Below are 21,541 nucleotides of genomic sequence, written 5' to 3' on the forward strand. Positions count from 1 at the left end.
TCACACGATTTCAAAGCTGCATGTCAGTGCGACTTGCAAGACATATGTATGACTTCATGCACAGATGTCAATGCATAGCACAACAGAAAATCAGCAAGAGTAGTGAAGGAACTACTTTTCAAATCGGTGCGACTCCAACAAAGTCTGAGTCTCACCAATTAGAATGGTTCCATTGCCGATCATAGGGTGCTACTTGTCATGTGATTTTAAATTTCAGATTACATGACAAGTCACATCAGTGTGTATGGGGGCTTATTGCCAAAGCTTAATTGAGAAAGCTGAAGTTAGGAGCTGGCTACTATGCACAGCTGCACCAGATTCTGAGTGCTCAAGTTTTAGTAATCTACACCCAGGCCCGACTTCAAACCACCTGCCTTTGTTCATCTCCATTACCTGGGGACTGACGGCATTAGTAAATGAAAGAAGACATACAAGCTTGGTTCTGCTTTCTGTTTCATCTACAGGAAAGGACATCTACTGGCAAGACCAACAGGTATGTTCTGTACTTGCTGAAAATGTACTTTACACTGGATAACTGCTAAGCTGCAATGCATTATATTTTTATTCTTGGGTTTAGTTATCCTTTTAACACTGCTGAGCTTCTAAGAACATTCATATTTCTGTTCACCAACAAAGTAGTAAAGTAATTTATTTTAAACAAGATTTAAAACAACAAGATGTCAGAAGAGAAAAATCTACCTAAATTTAAATCTTTTTACATCTTTTCTAAATTATTCACCCAGCTACATGTAACAGCTACATACAAAAAGTTATAAAATAATTTCGGCTTCACAATAAAAAATAAGCTCAACTGAGAGGTGGGCCTGCTCCCTTAAATATGATAGAACCTGGAATAAGAATGCCAATGAAAAATTATAATCCAGAAGTTATCCACTCCAGTATCTGTCGTATCACATTGTTCAATACCCCTGGATGCTTTGTAAAAGGATAAAGCAAAATAATTTACTGTAATAAGTTGAAAGCATGAAAAAAAAATAAAAAATCAGAACAGTGCAAAGCACCCACCATCTCAAGTTAACTTGGTCCAAAAGGGGGGAAATCTTTAAAATGAGAACACCATCAAGTTAGGGTCAGTGGAAGAGTATGAATTTTTATACTGAACTCTGTTTTAAAGCCAAAAAGACATAGTCCAAGCAAATATCTGAACTCCTCATCCTGTGTCTCCCTATCCCCAAATGTCAGGTTTAACATTATTATGGAATAATTCTTTATAAAGGAATATAAAGTTGCACACAAGCTGATCCTGCAAATGAATCAAACCTGACAGGTTGGGGCCGCACAGGTGACAAGTTCGTATAATCCATACAATCAACCCTACTTAATGGACAAAACCAGTCACACAAGTCTATGCAAGAATATGAATAGTCAGTCTTATCACAAATGTGCAGGCCTACCATTAATTAGCTTCCTTTGATGAAGGATGAACTGACCCCCTTTGGGTCAGAGGCTACCTGAACTCTGACAACTGCTGCATAACCTGTAGCTGATTTAGACAAGCCAACCCCTTCATAGGCAGTATCACATACCACGGCACTGTAGTTAAAAGGCCCCGGTGTGAAATACTGCTATTCTTATTGAGGAGCCATTTGCCCATGTATTTGGATGGGGCAATAACTTGCGCGATCTCAGGGTGCTCAAAAGAATTATCCTAACGAAACTAGGTGAACATAATGAGGGAAAGTTTAGATCTACAAAGTCTGTATAATTATAACCTAGGCTCAAGTGTTCAGATTCTTGCATAAACTCAATTGTGTCTGGTTTTCTTTAAAGCTGGGGGGGGGGGAAAAAAAAAAAAAAAAAAAAAAGGGAGGAGGGGCAATGGGAAAAACATTCCCTAAAATAACACATCCATCCTAAATGTATGTACAGTATGGGAATAGGGATGGAGATGAACATGTTCAAGTGGAGGCAGTGGGGGAGCAGCTGGGTATTTAGAGCTTGTTCTAGAACTTTCCTCCCGTCTGCTGCTGGAACACATCAATTGTATCTTCATCCTCCATCTCCAACTAAAAAAATAAAGAGTATTCAGTTAGGACAATGAAAAACTACAATTTCTTTTCCCCTGCAATTTAACAGAGTAATAGTACTTTGACAACACTTTCAAACAGGTTGCACAGAGCAGAGTAATGATTATGTTCATTTTAGGTAAAGTTAAACACGTTCATGCTTCTTTGAAAGAAATCTATGTACAGTAATACAAGGATCAAATATGCTTGCCTCCATATGTATGTATAATATACATCCAAGTTAGAGAGAAAAACTTGGGAAATATTTAAAACATTAATCAGAGTATTTCCATTAGTGCCCTTTAATGAGTTCCCACCAGATGTACATATACACTATATTGCCAAAAGTATTGGTCGGCCGGCCTTTACAGGCACATGAACTTCAATACCATCCCAGTCTTAGTCCGTAGGGTTCAATATTGAGTTGGCCCGCCCTTTGCAGCTATAACAGCTCCAACTCTTCTGGGAAGGCCATCCACAAGGTTTAGGAGGGTGTCTATGGGAATGTTTGACCATTCTTCCAGAAGAGCATTTGTGAGGTCAGGCACTGATGTCAGACGAGAAGGCCTGGCTCAGTGTCTCCGCTCTAATTCATCCCAAAGGTGTTCTATCGGGTTCAGGTCAGGACTCTGCGCAGGTCAGTCAAGTTCCTTCGCCCCACACTCGCTCATCCATGTCTTTATGGAGCTTGCTCATGTTGGAACAGGAAGGAACCATCCCCAAACGGTTTCCAGAAGGGGTTAAACAAATGAACCAACCTACCAACTCATGCACACCTTCCTCTGGTTACAAACGAGACTTTCACCTGTTCTGTTCACATGTTCTACTGCTAGCCTGAGGAGCAAGATACCTGCTCTTTTGCAAGTGCTCTAGTGTCACACCACTGATTGCCAAGACAGCAGCCAAGTAATCTTCTGAAATAGCTTGAAGTAGGTGTGATTAAAAGTGGAACAGAAGCATTAACTACAGTGCAACCCCTGCATTCAGTAGGCATGGCTGTTCTACATAGACTTCTAGTACTTTAACCACTTTCTGACCACCCTATAGCAGATATACTGCTACAGGGCGGCACGGGTGCACAAATTAACACATACATAACGTTGCATTAGGGGGTAGGGGGTGCGCATGCACCCTACCAGCGCCGCCTTTCACAGCCGCAGCTGTCAATCACAGGGTCCCAGCCGGTGATTGCCAAGCATCTCCGACGGGGAGGAGAACTGTGTGTAAGCAAAACACTTCTCCCAGTTAGCTCATGCACACTGCTTTGGATGGTTGTGCACATCACAGCCATGAAAAGTAGTGTGATTACAGTGAAGCTCAAATACACAGCCCCATAGCAAAACACACCCACCATACAGTTAACCCTTTGATCGCCCTTCATTAACCCCTTCCTGCCCAGTGCTTTTTTTTTTTTTTAGCACTGATCACTGTATTGTGTCACTGGGGATGTCAGAACCCCCCCCGCGTCAGAATACCCACCACATTCCCACTATAAGTTGCTGATCGACACCATTACTAGTAAAAACAAAATTTCAGTATCTATACAGCCATTTGTAAAAACGGTATAACTTTCACACAAACCAATTAATTTACACGTATTGGGATTTTTTTTTTTTTTTTTTTTTTTCTTAGCAAGCACACATAACAGAATACATTTTGACCTAAATGTAGGATTAAATTTGTTTAATTTTTTTTTGCTGGACATGTTCAATAGCAAAAAGTAAAAAATATTGTTTTTTTTCCCCTCAAAATTGTCAGTCTTGATTTATAGCGCAAAAAAAACAAAAAACCAAAAACAAACAAAACACCACTGAAACAAAGCTCAATTTGTGGGGGGGAAAAAAAAAAAAAAAAAGATGTAAAATTTCATTTGGGTGCAACATTGCATGACACCGCAATTGTTAAAGTAACGCAGAGCCATAAGGCAAAAAATGGCCTGGTCAGGAAGGGGGCTAAATCCTCAGGAGGGCAAGTAGCTAAAGCTTCCCCGATTAAACAACTTTTAGTAAAAAGATACACAAATTTACTTAAGGCTTCTTTCATATGGGAAATCCCGTCATGTCTGGTCTGCAGAAACAGAGCGGACGATGAAGCGCCATCCACCTGCTCCAATCAGCAGGGGATCTATGAGCCAATACCCTGCTGATCAGAACAGAATCCACCCCGGGAGAAAGGGGCTATGGTGAATCTGTATCCAAGAAGATGATTTTAGTATTTTGCAGATTACCAGTGTGGTGGCTACATTTTAAGCTTTAAACTTCTACTCTGATCCTTCCAGTAACACTTCCTGTCCTAGGGTGACAATGCTCACTCACTGCACTTCATCTATGAAGCAGAGTTGTCCACCCAGGCTGCTCATGATCAGGACAACACACACCTCACCCCTCTTCATTACATACAACTGGAAAGCCAAAAAAGCTTGTTTGATATTCTAGTTTAGTGCACAGGAGTTAAAATGACAAAATCAACAGGTATTGTGATGCAGAAAAAGGAAGGCCAGCTGCATATATATATAAATATATTTTATACACACTTTTGTTCTTGGAGTTAGATTTACTTTAAAGGAAACCTGTAAGAGAAACATTTAGACTGCCATTATACAGGTCTAAAAATGCTAGTCACACAACTGAAGTTTTAAAAGGTTACTAAACCCAGGACCCTGCATTCACTATATCCATCTTGCACAGTACACAGGACAAGGGAATGCAATTATTTTAGTAAATATAAACTGCCAAGTACCTTTTCCCAGCAGTATATACCAGTCTTGTGACTTCTATCAGTGTCCAGCCAAGCTCTGGTTTAAACATGGAGTTCTCATTCTCCTCTGACTGTCCAATGAGGCTACATAACCGCTGACCCTGTCAGGACAGTGCTGACTGGCCGTTAATATCAAATGCATACCCCCCCCATAAAAAAAAAAAAAAATAACTAGCAATACACACCAAGCTGAGCATGTGCAGCACCATCCTAGGGCTCTGTTTTAGCAGTAGCTGAATTGGAGACTACTGAAGGGGAGGATCAGAGAAGACAGGATCAAACAGTCTTTTCACACAATGCAGAGTATTACCCCTTAGGTTGCACAGTGAGCATGCTTTACGGCATATATTGGTTTAACTGTTGTGGGTTTAGTAACACTTTAGTAATTCACTGGCTGTAGGCTTGTTGAAGTTGAGAGATTTATATACATTATGGAAGCTGGAGACAGTCAGGTTAAAGCATTTTCAGGATTGGAGAACAGCAGTGAGCCTACATATTGCAAAAAGACAGGTTCTCTTAATCATTATCACTATTCCACACATTTATCCAAATATTTGAATTTAGGACAAATCTGCCATATATACCTGTGCTGGTGTGTCCGTCTCATTAATTGGCTGACCATCAAATCGGAATCGAATCTGCCTCATTGACAAACCCTAGAATGTTAAAAAAAAAAAACAAAAAACAAAAAAACATACCATGATTATACTATAAAACTAATGCAACAAAAATGTAATTACCACCACATGGTTTACTAGACAATATATCCAGGATTGCATCATTTTATGTGAACATTTTCAAGAAACTTTATACACTTTACACATATTATATAGTAGTGTCTACTGCATCTGTCCCAGTACAATGCAAGGTCTGCTCAGACTGCCCTGGACCCTTACGCCTTTACTGATCACCAACCGATAAGTAGGATTAATATTTGCTTCACATTTTTCAGATAGAAGCATAAAAATTATACTCCCCATAACCCCCCCCCCCCCCCCTTACACATTGCTGGGTGCGGCATCACCACCCTTACAGGATTAATGCAGAAGGCAGAGCTGCAAAATGACACCTCAGTCCAGGGCAGGACTGTCTTCTCCAAGATTTTGGATGCTCTGCATTCTATAGGATCTAGCTGGAGAATGCAGCTTCTAGACACCACAGGGTGTAAGATGGAGGTGAGGCAAGTATAACTCCTCACTTTTTACTGGTACATTTCACATTTACTATTAGAAGGTAAACGGGCTGTGCATTTTACTGCTTCAACTGTTCAATTTCAACCTAGCATCATTGACCAATACAAGAAAATTATTCAGTGCAAGCGTCATTTGCCGTAACCAGCTGTATTGGTGGATTGAAGATAGCAGAATCATAAGAGTACTGCACAAAGCTCATGTTTTATGGATTGTTCACACAGCAGCCACAGGATGCTTCTATGGTAAGGGTGCGTTGGACTAGCATACACCGTTTGCTGCACAATGCACACTAGTGTACTGCAACACCCATTCGGGGGCCATTCAGAACAAAGGGCGTTAAGGTAATTTATGTGCTACTGCAACAACAGTGTGAAAGGGCCTTAAAAGCAGTAGTAAACCCCAAAAATAAACATTGCAGATTAGCAATTCTTAGATGTGCGATTGTGTTTGTCTACTATGGTGACTTAGGATGAGGATCAGATCACATCAGGCAAAATTACTGCATAAAACTAGTTAATTCCAAGGAGTTCACATACTTCTTGCCATTGTAAATTAGTGATGCACCGAAATTTCAGTGGCAGAAACATTTTGGCCAAAAATACCCCTATCAGCCATCTGCCAAAATGAATAAAAGCAACGATAACAGGTGCTGAAAAAAGCCCGCCAGCAGCCACCACTCAGTAGTCCTCAGCCTTACCTGAGAAACAATCGATCTCGGCACTGGCATAGAGATGAGTGAAGGAAAGATGGCCGCCACTCATCTCTATGCCCTTGGGAGGACCAGAGCGATGTCACTTCCTTTTTTATTTTAAGCACTAGATCAATGCTTTTTTTTGTATACAATGCTTTACATTGTAGAGGAGAGATGTGGGGTCTTATTGACCCCATATCTCTCCATAAAGAGGACCTCTCACTAATTATTTCTGTCACAAGGGATGCATGCATTTTTTGTGAGAATAAAAATGACTAAAAGTTTTTTTTTAACCAATTTAGTTATTTTTGCACTGCCCTTTCAAAAATTTTTTTTTTAATGTGCTCCCGCCCCCCCGCGCCATGCCCACATATGTAAACGGTGTTCAAACCACACGAGAGGTATCCCCACGTCAGAGCAAGAGCAATAATTCTAGCACTAGACCTCCTCTGTAACTTTACACTGCTAACCTGTAGAAATTTTTAAAGCATCACCCATGGAGATTTAAGTACCGCAGTTTCACACCATTTCACGAGCGTGCGCAATTTTAAAGCGTGACATGTTGCGTATCTATTTCCTCGCTGTAACATCCTCTTTCATATTTTACAAAAAAATTGGGGTATATATATTGGGTTTTTTTGTCTTTTTTAATCAGAAAAAAAAAAAAATTCTCTCTCTCTATCTATATCTATATATATCTACATACATTTTTAAAAACTGCGCATTTCGGTTTTCAGCCAAGTGCATTTTGAATTTTTGTTTTCGGCACCAGAATTTTAATTTCGGTGTCTCCTTTATATATAAATAATGCATTTTTCTCCAAACTGTCCTAGTTCCTGCTCTAGGGAGTATGGACAAACCAACAAAGGCACCAAGCAATGTATTTGGGATTTATTGAAGAATTCAGGTATGGACATTTTCATAGTTAAGCTGGCCATGCATTGATTGAAATTTGGCTAGTCTAGCAGGGACCGGACAAATTTTGATCCAAGTATGAGTGAGGAGGTTGTGCAGAAGTCAATCTACCGATCGCCTTCTGTACAGCCTTGCCAGATTTTCCCCACTCGATAAGCGCTGCAGGCTATTGACTGCAGTGCTGACCAGTGTATTCTGATGGCAGGGAAGCCTCCCTGCTGTTAAAGTACAATATATCAGATGGGAGGATTACTCCATTCACATCAAATGTGTTGATGGGAGGGTGGGGGAGGTGGAACCAAGTCAATTTCATTCATTCACCCTGCTGGAAACAAAAAAAAACAAAACCTGACTTAATGTATGGGATGCCTTACATTGGACCTGCTTGAACCATAACTATGAATACACCAGGCCTGTGGAATCTCTTTAGAAGCTGGAAATTACTGTAGGTGGTACAGCTAACTCCAGTGACCACCAATAGCATCCAGGTCCCCTGCCTCCTGTGTTCACAATGCAGCAGGCTAGCTGCTCTGCATAGTAGGTCCTATGCTAGTGGAGATGACTGGTGAAGCAGTGTCTACTAAAAGTGATTTCCAGATTCTAAAAGGGATCCCACAGGTTTGGTATATGGTCCAAGCTGGACCAGTACAACTATGTAAAAATAGCCAAACCTGGAATTCTTCTTTAGGCTAGGTTCACATCCATGCATGTGCAGCTGAATCGTTTTATGCATTTTTGTGGTGCATTTAAATGCGTTTTTTAATTGTTAAGACTGATTGTTAACCCCTTCGTGCCGGCGCCTCTCAGCCCTTTAAGGGTTTTCTGACACCAGGAGGTGGGGCGGGGTTTAGGATCATGTGACCACCGTGACTGGCGGTCAAATGATCAGAACGGTCCTTAGGAGAGATCGGGACCTTTCCGTGGGATGCCGACATGTGCTGGGAGCGCGCTCTCAGCACGTTTGTTTACAAATGGTACTCAAATATGCGGCTGCTCTGCGTCAAGGCCCAGCCACCAAGAGGCCACATATTTGTTCACACTCGGCATGAAGGGGTTAAACAATCAAGGAGGAAGCGGAAATGCATCTACATACATTTTTCATGCTTTTCCACAAATCTATAGCACGTGTTAAGAAGTCCCTGCACCTTTCCAAAAATGAACTGCAGGAAACCGCAAAGATTTGAAGGGGACCCAAAGGAAAATATTCAATGGAATGTAGTGCGTTTCTAAGCTTCAGCAAATGCACCAAAAAAGGCAGAGATGTGAACCCATTTTTAAAGAATAGGGCCAGCCGTTTGTCTTCAGAACAGTTTCACTCTCGCTAGAAATTCTGTTACAAAAGTCCTAAACTGTGTGCAGTGAGATTGTGTAGAAAAAAAAATAAAATAAACACTTCTACAAAATGTTTAGTCAAGCCATTACAGAGTTTTCTATTGCTTTAAACTGGTATAGTTTACAGCACAATTATTTTCAGAATGACAGATGGGGAAAGGAAGGGAAAACTATTTTACCTGACGTTCACAATAAGCCTTCATAAGCTTGTTAAGCGGTGTATGTCTTTTGATTTTGAATTGCACCACGGATCCATCTTGACCAGCCACTTTCAGGTTGATGTGATCATTGTTCTCGGTCTTAACACCTTCCTGTAACACAATTATAGTTTAAGATCATATTCCATGTACTGTGCACATTTCTGTTAAAAATGAAAAAAGTTCCCCCTTACATTGGTTGTCAGTGTAGAAGTATCCCCCCATACATTGGTGCTCTGCAGGAAGAACAATGTTCACTTACAGATGGTTAAAGATCTTTGGTGTCAGTAGCTGATTACTTGCTTGGACAGAAGACTATGGATTCATCTGCAGAACACTGAGTGTATGGACATGCACAGTTTATAGTTTTCTATTTAAAGGGCTGCAAACTGCCATGTTACTGAGGACACAACATGGCATATTAACCCCACAGCCTCATGAACAAACAGCCCTTTTGAAAACAGACTTTCAACTGTGCAGGTCCATATCACCTAGAGTCTGGCTTTGGTTGCTTAGCAGCTGACAAATCCCAGGTAGTGAGCAAGGGCAGGGCAAAAGCTGGGTTTCATTTCTTGTGTTTTAGGTTTATTATATCTACACTATAGGATGCCATTGTACTATATTATAAATTATACAGAAAGATGAGCATGTGTTGCTGGGGAAGGAGGCCAATAACGTACAGGGCATAAGCAGACATTGTAAGGTCTTCTTTATTCGCTCCCCGACCACCCTATAGCAGAAATACTGCTACAGGGAGGCGCTGGTGTACAAAATCACACTATATATATATATATATATATATATATATATATATATATATATATATATATATACACACACACACACACGTGATTTTGCATTTCTGGGTAGGAGGCATGCGGAGGAGGCACCACTTCTGAAAACGCAGCCCGCACGGGAACCTCGGTTCCCAGTACGGTTGCAATTTCCAGTGCGGGCGGCGTGCCATTAGAATTAACAGCACCCGCCCGCAGGTACGCATTCTTCTGTGTGGGTGGTGCGGCTGTACGGATTTTTGTACGGATCTGCAGCGGCACCACCCGCACACGTGAACCTAGCCTGACTCTGTAAACCCAAGAACAAAGCACTGGATTCCTCACAACTGTGTTTATAGGCAGTCTGCATGCCAGTGAAACTCTAATTCATGTTACATTTATCTTCCATCTATCAGACTCAAGATGCCTATAGTCCAATGGCCAAAAAATCTTAAATGCCCCTTGCTGATTTAGTTCCACTTCATATCAGTGGCCTGGTTTTAATGGCCTGGCATCACTGCTAAGCTCCCCCCACAGATGTAAACTGACCACTAAAAGTAGCTTTTAAAAAAACAAAACATTTTCTGCTTCAAGTGCTTGCCTGATTCCCCCAATATGCTCTCTGGTTACATCTGTGAACCCCTACTACAGGGCACATTAGTTATGTTGGGGCTGAAACTACAGCGCACAGCAGGGGACCAGGCATCCAACACTCCTGGAAGCAGAAGATTCCTCAGTACAATTACCTGTTGGGGCTCGTTCACACAGCAGACCATGTTCAACTGCAGCCTCTGGTGTGTACATGGCAATGCCCTGATTATTATTAATATACAGGATTTATAGCACCAACAGTTTGCGCAGTGCTTTACAACAGAATGGTGTACAGTTACAATTCAATACAGTAGAAATCAGAGGGCCCTGCTCCTTAGAGCTTACAATCTAAAAGGGAGGGTCAAGTGATACAAAAAGGTAATTGTAGGAGATGAGCTGATTGAAAAAGTGAAGAGTCAGTTCAGTAGAGACATAATAGGTTTCTCTGAAGAGAAGGGTTTTCAGGGATCACTTAAAAGTGGACAGAGTAGGAGATAGGCAGATTGGGGTAGGGAGCTCCATAGGATAGGAGAGGCTGATTACAATGCATCACACTTGTTTTTGTAATTTTAGTGAAATGTCACACACTGAGCTCAGCAGTCACTACAGAGTGATGCAGAGTACACTACATACAGATGGGTTTTGAGGGAAGAGTGTTCAATGCACCAGATCCTGGACAGGATGGGGCGATTGTTGGGCAAGGTGTTTTAAGTAAACAGTATTTCACGGCTACAATCTAATACGGTACTTTAATTATGAAAAGATATACTAGGTCTCCTCAGCATTACAGTTTCTCATCTTCCTGGCTGCGCACATCGCATAGTGCTGAAGTGGAGTATATAGTTCAGCTTTAAGTGGGTCTTTTTACTTTAGATACTGAGTAGGGCATCACATCAAATGCCAGGTTTCGTTTTGGACCAAGCTTTCTATTCCATGATGTATTCTACTGCAGTAACGGCATACAGTAAATTGGTTCTGAGTTCCAAGGGAAGTATAGGCAACTTTCTGCCTGCCGATGGAATCAAATGAAGGGGGGCGGAGTGCTTCCCCACCATTCTGGAGAAGCTGTGTATTTGAATAAATGAATACAAGACTACCTCTGGCTGGCTGAGGTGAGCATAGGATATCAAGTCATTGATACAAATACAAGGCTTCTTCTGAATGGTGGAGAAGCACTCAGTCTAATTCCTCCAAGCTACGCCCCCCAGGTGTTGAGGAACTGCAAGTCCCATGAGGCCTTGCAAGACTGACATCCACAGGCAAGCCACCCAGAGGCATGATGGGACTTTTAGTACCTCAAGAGCTGGGGGGGGGGTTGTCATGGTTTGGACACCCTGCCTAGCAGAAGGGAAGTCACCTGTAGTGCAGCCAGAACACAACTCACTATGTAGCAATAGTACTACAGTACAACACACAGCGACCTCATGGTTCTGTAATGGAATAGTGCACGGGACTGGTGGCCCAAACAAACTAAAGCAAAATTGATGGTTTCCTGCTACTTTAAAGCCAAATCCGCACCCGTGTGGGTGACTGTCGCAGCGGGACACACGCCTGTTCTCATAGCTGCAACCATCTGCACAGTGAACCGCAGGAGAAGCGGACAGTTGGCAATCCTAATGTCTCACCACCCACACTGAGAACCGAATTGTACCTGCACTTCCCGTGTGGGCTGCGATTCCAAAAATGGTGCAGGGACCCTTTCCTGCATTTTAGGAGGCCCAGCCACCGATTCAAAGGAATGGGCTGCCATGACCACACAAACTGCACATATGTGAACCTTCCCCTAATGCTGTGGAGCACTAAGCCATGAACTGCATCATGCTGTGATAGAACACTGGATCAATCCAGACAATAGTGGGGTTAGACAACAGTCCTGTGCGCTCACAGGGAAGGAATCCAGTGGTGGCCAATGGCAGGCAGCCCAAACGTCGGAAAGGGGGGTCCCCACAGTCGATGGCCAATGGCAGGCAGCCCAAACGATGGGGGGGTCCACCGGCAGTGGCCAGTCGCAGGGAGCCGAGTGATGGGGGGGGGGGGGTCCACCGGCAGTGGCCAATCGCAGGGAGCCGAGTGATGAGGGGTCCACCGGCAGTGGCCAATCGCAGGGAGCCGAGTGATGAGGGGTCCACCGGCAGTGGCCAATCGCAGGGAGCCGAGTGATGAGGGGTCCACCGGCAGTGGCCAATCGCAGGGAGCCGAGTGATGAGGGGTCCACCGGCAGTGGCCAATCGCAGGGAGCCGAGTGATGAGGGGTCCACCGGCAGTGGCCAATCGCAGGGAGCCGAGTGATGAGGGGTCCACCGGCAGTGGCCAATCGCAGGGAGCCGAGTGATGAGGGGTCCACCGGCAGTGGCCAATCGCAGGGAGCCGAGTGATGAGGGGTCCACCGGCAGTGGCCAATCGCAGGCAGCCAAGTGATGGTGGCCAATCGCAGGCAGCCAAGTGATGGGGGTCCCGGCGGTGGCCAATCGCAGGCACCCGAGTGATGGGGGTCCCGGCGGTGGCCAATCGCAGGGAGCCGAGTGATGAGGGGTCCACCGGCAGTGGCCAATCGCAGGGAGCCGAGTGATGGGGGGGGGGGGTCCACCGGCAGTGGCCAATCGCAGGGAGCCGAGTGATGAGGGGTCCACCGGCAGTGGCCAATCGCAGGGAGCCGAGTGATGAGGGGTCCACCGGCAGTGGCCAATCGCAGGGAGCCGAGTGATGAGGGGTCCACCGGCAGTGGCCAATCGCAGGGAGCCGAGTGATGAGGGGTCCACCGGCAGTGGCCAATCGCAGGCAGCCGAGTGATGAGGGGTCCACCGGCAGTGGCCAATCGCAGGCAGCCAAGTGATGGTGGCCAATCGCAGGCAGCCAAGTGATGGGGGTCCCGGCGGTGGCCAATCGCAGGCACCCAAGTGATGGGGGTCCCGGCGGTGGCCAATCGCAGGCACCCAAGTGATGGGGGTCCCGGCGGTGGCCAATCGCAGGCACCCAAGTGATGGGGGTCCCGGCGGTGGCCAATCGCAGGCACCCAAGTGATGGGGGTCCCGGCGGTGGCCAATCGCAGGCACCCAAGTGATGGGGGTCCCGGCGGTGGCCAATCGCAGGCACCCAAGTGATGGGGGTCCCGGCGGTGGCCAATCGCAGGCACCCAAGTGATGGGGGTCCCGGCGGTGGCCAATCGCAGGCACCCAAGTGATGGGGGTCCCGGCGGTGGCCAATCGCAGGCACCCAAGTGATGGGGGTCCCGGCGGTGGCCAATCGCAGGCACCCAAGTGATGGGGGTCCCGGCGGTGGCCAATCGCAGGCACCCAAGTGATGGGGGTCCCGGTCACACAAGTAGTCTGTGTGATGAGGGAGGAAGCACCGGTTATAAGAGCCCTCTGATGATAAATAATCCGGAAGAGATGAACTCCGATCCCTGGGCCGCTCAGTCCTCTCCCGGACCCCCTCCCCCATACATATCCGCCCTCTGTCCCCACCACACATGGACTCCCTGAGCCCGGCCTACTCTCACCCTGTACTCAGGCCTCCGTCCCCGCTCCTACACTCCAGCCGTGTCTCCCACCCCCACCGCTTCCACACCGGCCCTCACACGGTACCTTTGGCTTGTCGTCTGCCATGGTAGCTCCTGAACCGGTATCCGGTGGTGTCGTCGGTGCCGCCTCCTCTTCACAAAGAGCCTGAACCCGCGCGGTTCGTGTGGCGGGAGCGCGCACGCAACACTGCTTATAAAGCGCACCCTGCGTGCGCGGTCCCGCCTAGTCACGCCCCCACGCTGAGAGGAAGCCCGCTCTGTGCAGCACGTGGCGGAGGGGGCTCGTCCTGCGATTGTTGTGTGAGGGATGGGATCACGTGACCTGCGAGCTGGGAAGGAGGCGGGGTTATAACTCAGAGATACACGAGCTCTGATTGGCTGTTATTATAGTTGCTACTTGTTATTTCGGTTTTTGCCCCTTAAAGGGCCATACACCCAGACATAATTAAAGGATAAGTCTTTTTACAAAAAAAAAGGAATGCGTTCATATGGTTTGTAGGAGGAAGTGTGCCTGTGCAGCTTTTTCAAATTGGGGACCACAAGTCTGTCCGCTGTAGTTGCAGACAGGCAGGGCCGGGAATAAGGGGGTACCACCAGTCTTCCTGTACGGGGCCCAGGTCAGCAGGGATGCCCAAGCTGCTGGGTGAAATGGATGTGGGCAGAGAGGGTGATCGGCACAGTGGGCGGGGCAATTACTGGAACCGATCCACTGTATGGCCCTCTCTACAGCAGCTGAAAGCTAACTCCTTCTCCCCCCCCCCCCTACTCTCAGCTGCTGCAAAGAGAGCCATATAGGGGATCGGTTCCAGTATTTGTCCCCCCCCCCCCCCCGCGCAACACTCATCACCCTCTCTGTACACCATAAGTTTCCCTCTGCTGCCCAGACCCCCCCCCTGTGCCTCCAGCCCCTTCCTTTCCTAAATAAACACAATGAGTAATCAGTACCGAATGTGAACCGCTGTTGGTGTGTATGTTAAGTTAACAACATCCTGCAATCGGTTCTCAAAACGCGGTGCAATGTGCAGAATCGGATCGTATAGGTGTGAATACCCATCCAATCCGATTCTATTGCGGATAAAAAAAAGGGTCCTGCACCTGTTTGGTGAGGATGCGGTGCGAATTGAGCCGTACAAAATTTGCATGTGATTTGCACAGCAATGCGGTGCGGTTCCTGTGCAAATCACATACGATGTACCGCACCACACAAGTGTGAACCCAGCCTTATTGCTCACAGAATAATATAAAACATCATCAAGTTTCATGGCACTACCTGGCCACTTCCTCAGGAAGGTGCATAAAACACAGAGGGGTCAATACACTAAAGGTTACCGCATGCGATATGAAGGTCACATGACTCATTTTTCAGAAATATCGCATTAAATAATATAAGAGTCAATTCATCAAAGTAAAATATCAAATGTGAGGTAAATACCGCACATTTGTCAAAACAGTGAGATAAATACGGGGGGAAAAAAAACATGAGATAAATCATTAAAGTCAATTCATTAAAAAACACACACATTAGTTATGTGTTTGTTGGTGGTATTTTAGAAATATACAAAATAACAATTACAGGAACTCTTTACTGGCCAAGAAGTGAAAAGTATACAATGTATCAATGTGCAAATGTTCTCCTCTGAGCTCAGGTATGAAAATAAATTGTAACATTTCATCAGAGGGAGATTGTTTTGTGAATGAAAGCTCACTAGAATGTTTTCACAGTTTCACATAATTGCTGCGTGCCTTCTGGTGCAGTGTTAGCCTGCAAAAAAAAAAAAATTGTGAGAAAACAACACCAAAAATAAAGCAAAAATGAAGTGTTAAATATCACAAAACATAAATATTTAACGCATTCGGTAAATAACGTGTGTTTTTGAGTGAATTGACTACATTTGAAATAAACACTGCATGAATTATTTTAACTCAAAAATTAATGCTGTATTTATCTTAGTGAATTGACCCCTGATGAACAAAAAAATATGTATGTACAGTTGCAAGAAAAAGTATGTGAACCCCTTGGGATTACGTGGAGTTTTGCATGAATTGGGCATAAAATGTGCTCTGAACGTCATCTAAGTCACAACAATAGAAGAACACAGTCTGCTAAACATAATACTACACAAACATTAGATGTTGCCATAGTTTAATTGCACATAACATGTAAACATTCACAGTGCAGGTAGGAAAAAGTATGTGAGGCCCTAGCTTAATGACTTCTCCCAGAGCTAGATTGAGTTGTTTGGGAAGAACACACAACACTATGTGTGGAGAAAAAAAGGCACAGCACACCAACATCAAAACCTCATCCCCACTGTGAAACATGGCGGAGGGAGCGTCATGGTTTGGGGCTGCTTTGCTGCCTCAGGGCCTGGACGGATTGTTGTCATTGATGGGAAAATGAATTCCAGAGTTTATCAAGACATTTTGCAGGAAAACGTACGACCATCTGTCCGCCAACTGAAGCTCCGCAGAGGATGGGTGATGCAACTGGACAATGACCCAAAGCATACAAGTAATTAAACAAAACAATGGCTGCAACAGCACAGAATACGCCTTCTGGAGTGGCCCAGTCAGAGTTCTGACCTCAACCCGATTGAAATGCTGTGGCATGACCTTAAGAGAGCGATTCACACCAGACATCCCAAGAATATTGCTACACTGAAACAGTTTTGTGAAGAGGAGTGGTCCAAAATTACTCCAGATCGTTGTGCAGGTCTGATCTGCAACTACAGGAAATGTTTGGTTGAGGTTATTGCTGCCAAAGGAGGTTCAACCAGTTATTAAGTCCAAAGGTTCACATACTTTTTCCTCCCTGCACTGTGAATGTTTACATGTTATGTGCAATTAAACCATGGCAACATCTAATGTTTGTGTAGTATTATGTTCAGCAGACTGTGTTCTTCTATTGTGACTTGGATGACGTTCAGAGCACATTTTATGCCCAATTCATGCAAAGCTCCACGTAATCCCAAGGGGTTCACATACTTTTTCTTGCAACTGTAGGTAAAAAGATACATATAATATCTATGTGTGTGTTTGTATATAAGTTATCTTTTACAATGGTTATCAAATTCAAATGATAAAACTTCAATGATACTCCAAAAGTTCACATGATAGTCAGAAGAACAGTCTGACAATATATGATCAATATGTAAACAAAAAGGTAATATAATAATTATAATAATATTAATAATAATTTACGCAATATATAACTCTTAATTTCCACGATATGATATATCATTGTTTTTAGACATATAATAAGAACTATGAAATAATAAAAAAAATAGTTATAATGATATCTATTACTTTTTTATCATCTCTTTATAATGATCTATATAATGAAGTTTATGTAAGTATGACATGTTTGTTATTAAAAAAAGAAAAACAAGACTTTAGTATCACTTTAACTGCTTCCTCGCTGCCCAATATCAGAAATGCTGCTACAGGGAGGCGCAAAATCACAAACATATATATACAGTATGCAGCTACAGGCATCATCCTGGTATCAATTTTTTTTAGCTCACGGTCGGCTTTCATGTAAAAGCAATCTTAGTGCCTATTTAGCTACTGGATTGTTTTTACAAGCAGTGCGAAGGGACATCCCCCCTCCTTCAACCTTCCACGGTTTTCTTGGGCTCTCCTGTCCCACCAGGGAACCCGAGAATGCAGCCGGCAGTTTCGCCAGCTGGCCATAGAGCTGATCAGAGACCAGAATAGCTCCAAGCATCTCTATGGTCTAAGGAAACCAAAGCTATGAGCATTTCATCATTTCCATTTCGCTGGATATTAACAGCACCATTTCTAAATTGAGAAAGCATCTGATCACACCGATCTTGGTGTAATCAGATGCTTTAAAGGCAGAGGAGAGATCTAGACCCCAAATTTCTCAGAAAAGAGTATTTGTCACTGCCTATTGCTATCACAGGGGATATTTACATTCCCTGTGATAACAATAAAAGTGATCAAAAAGAAAAAAAAAGAAAAGAGGGACATTGTAAAAAAAACCAAAATCACCCCACCCCTCCTTCCCATGCTCGTGCGCAAAGGAGAACGCAAGCATTGGTTCCTTGTCAGTATGTAAACAGAGATTGCACCATGTGAGATATCACCGCAAATGCCTGTAATTCTACCACTAGACCTCCTGTGTAAATATAAAGTGGTGGTGTCAGGAATGGACTGGCCAGCAATGGTGGGACTCACCTGCCTTTTGATCTGCAGTACCAGGGCTGGCCAGCGGATGCTCCCAGCAATCAGAGACTCAACTTTGCAGCCAACTAACACCTGGAACTGATTATGCTGGGGTATTTAAGGGATGGCCAGACCCACAGACTCTGCCTTGGTGTTGTGTTTGTCCTGGGCCCTGTATCCTGTTTCTGTCCTGCATCCTGTTTCTGAACCGCTGCTGACTTCTCCTGCTCTGATCCCGGCTCGCTCCTGACCATCCCTCTGCCTGACCCTCTGTACCACGCTGCTTGCTACCTGTTCTGATCCCTGGCTTGTGACCCTGACCATCCCTCTGCCTGACCCTCTGTACTACGCTGCTTGCTACCTGCTGAACCTGGCCTGTGACCCCGACCAATCTCCGCTTGCTCCCCCTGTACCTACCTGCCCTATTGATATTGACCCGGCCTGCCTGACGACGCTTGCTTGTATGTACTGTTATCTGTGGGTGGTTTGGTTTGGTTGCACTGTATTATGTTTTAGTATTGCACTGCGTTTATGTTTGTATTGTTAGTGTTAATAAATTATATTGTTTATAACATATCTGAGGTCTGCGTTTCCCTGCGTCAGCCACACACCTCTGGTCACACCTGGGAGCCCTGACAGGTGGCCTGTAAAAACTTTTAAAGCATCACCTATCAATATGAAAAATGTATGTAATTTGTTGCCATTCCATGGGCATGCGCAATTTTAACCACAAGCCTACAAGGCACTTATACCCCCTTCCTGCTCAGGCCAATTTCCAGCTTTCAGCGCTGTCACACTTTGAGTGACAATTGCGTGGTCATGCAACACTATACCCATATGAAATTTTTATCATTTTTTTGTGACAGATAGAGCTCTCCATTGGTGGTATTTAATCACCTCTGGGTTTTTTATTTTTTCTTAAACAAACCAAAAACTACAGAAAATGTAAAAAAAAAACATTTTTTCTTAGTTTTTGTTATAAAATTTTGTAAATAAGTGATTTTTCTCCTTCACTGATGTGCGCTAATGAGGCTGCAGTGATGGGCAATGATAGGCTGCACTGATGGACACTGATAGGTGGCACTGATGGGCACTGATGAGGAGGCACTGGTAGATGGCACTGATGGGCATTGACAGGCATCACTGAGGGGAATTAAAGGCAGCACTGATATATGGCACTGATATATGGCACTGTTAGGCGGCACTGACTGGCACTGACTGGCACTGTTAGGCATCACTTACTGGCACTGATAGCTCGAACTGACAGACACTGATAGGTGGCACTGACTGGCACTGATAGGTGGCACTGATTGGCAGCACTGATAGGTGGCACTGATTGGCATTGATAGGTGGCACTGACTGGCACTGATGGGTGACACTGAAAGGCAGCTCAGATGGGCACTGATATGTGGCATTGATGTGCACTGGTAGGCACTGATATGTGGCATTGATGTGGCACTGATGGGCACTGGCACGAGGCACTGATGAGCACTGACACAAGGCACTGATGGACACTGACAGGTGGCACTGCTGGGGCTACACTGATCATAAGGGCACGCTGATCATCAGAGCCGGCATTTCCCTGTTTACATGTGATCAGCTGTGATTGGACACAGATGATCACATGACCGAGCCGATATCTTCGGCTGTTTTCGTGATCGGTAATCCGCTGTGTCCGAGGGACACAGCGCACCACCGATCGCCGATCATATGGCGTCCTCCCAGAACGAGAGAACCACCTTGCATCCGTCATATTACTATATAGCGGGCGGGAGGTGGTTAAAGCATGTCATGTTTGGCATCTATTTACTTGGCATAACATCATCTTTTATGGGCAATATATTGTGTTTTTGTGCATTTAGATTCAAAAAAGTGTTTTGTTTTTTTTTTAAATTAGCTTTTGAAAAATCGGTACACATATACTGTGTAACATAAAAATTTGAGCACCCACCATTTTATTCTCTAGGGCCATTGCTTTAAATAAACATATAATGTTTGGGGGTTCAAAGTGATTTTCTAGCAAAAAAAAAAAAAGGTTTTTCATGTACACATAAAGAGGCAGAAAAGGCTTCTTCAAGTGGTTAGAAGAGTTGGTGATGTGTGGCATAAGCTTCTAATGTTGGCCCTGAAATGCCAGGATAGCAAAAGCACCCCCTCCAATGACCCCTTTTTGGAAAGTAGACACTTCAAGGTATTTGCTAAGAGGCATGGTGAGTATAGCGCAGATCTCATTTGTTGCCACAAGTTTTTGGAAAATGAAGAAAGGAAACATAAATTTATTTTTGCTTTTCTTTTTTTCTTCTTCAAAACCCTGTGACAAAAATTATGTCAGTAAAATACTCAACATGCCTCTTATCAAATTCCTTGGGTCTACTTTCTAAAAAGTGGTCATTTGGGGGGGGGGGGAGTCTGTACTGTCCAGGAATTTTAGCACCTCAAGAAATGTGATAGGCAGTCAGAAAGTAAAAGCTACGTAAATTTCAGTATCTGTACCATAGTTTGTAAACACTATACTGTAACCTTCACAAAAAACAATTATTATGCACATATTGGAATTTTTTTTTTTACCAAAGAAGAATACATTTTGGACTAATTTTATGACTAACTTTGAGCGTATTGGATATTTTTTATAACCAAAAATAGAAAATATCTTCTTTTTCAAAATATTTGTTTTTTTTTTCATTTATATCACAAAAAAATAAAAAACCCAGTGGTGATCAAATACCACCAAAAGAAAAAGAAAAAAAGGAAATAAATTTAGTTTGCGTATAGTGTTGCATGACCGCGTACTTACCAATTGAAATAGCGCAGTGCTGAAAAGCAAAAAATGTCCAGGAAGGGGAGTAAATCTTCTGGCAGGCAAGTGGTTAGGTACAAAAAAGGCTTTCTTTCCATGTATTGTCTTGCAACAATGATTTTTTTTTCTCAATCCTTAGACAATAAACAACAACAAAACTAAACAAAATGCACTTTTTTTCTGTTAGTTTAAAAATAAATAGGTTTACTGCACATACAATGTGTACATTTTATTCTGTTATTTGTCCTGTTTAAAATGACACAAAAATTATGATTTTGGTACAAAGCATTGCAAAGTTCATTACAAATGAACTAAGGTGTGTTTTTTTTTTAATTTTACATTTTTTTAAATGGGAAATATGTAAATATATGTTAAATGTGTAGAAATATTAACAAACAAAACCAAAACGTTTTAAATATTAATACTCGATCAAGCAGAAAGAAAAAATCAGCAGGAAAAAATACTGTAATTGAATGGATAAGGAGAATGAGTAGTTAAAGTGTTACTAAACCCAGCACTCTGCATTCACTATATCCGGTCTCACACAGTACACACAACAT

General features: G+C 43.7%; 1 protein-coding gene across 1 annotated transcript; it reads right to left on the reverse strand.

Annotated features, from left to right (window-relative positions):
* Positions 1-633: 633 nt before the first annotated feature.
* SUMO2 (small ubiquitin like modifier 2) lies at positions 634-14,225 on the reverse strand. The gene is made up of 4 exons (XM_089682647.1): positions 14,061-14,225; positions 9,095-9,226; positions 5,369-5,440; positions 634-2,027 (listed from the first exon to the last, which is right to left on the reverse strand). The coding sequence occupies exons 1-4, from the start codon at positions 14,079-14,081 to the stop codon at positions 1,965-1,967; spliced, it is 288 nt and encodes a 95-aa protein (XP_089538773.1). The 5' UTR covers positions 14,082-14,225; the 3' UTR covers positions 634-1,964.
* Positions 14,226-21,541: the final 7,316 nt, after the last annotated feature.

Source organism: Staurois parvus, unplaced genomic scaffold, assembly GCF_062004578.1.
Source record: "Staurois parvus isolate SC_StPar_1 unplaced genomic scaffold, SC_StPar_1.0 ptg000293l, whole genome shotgun sequence".
Taxonomy (NCBI): domain Eukaryota; kingdom Metazoa; phylum Chordata; class Amphibia; order Anura; family Ranidae; genus Staurois; species Staurois parvus.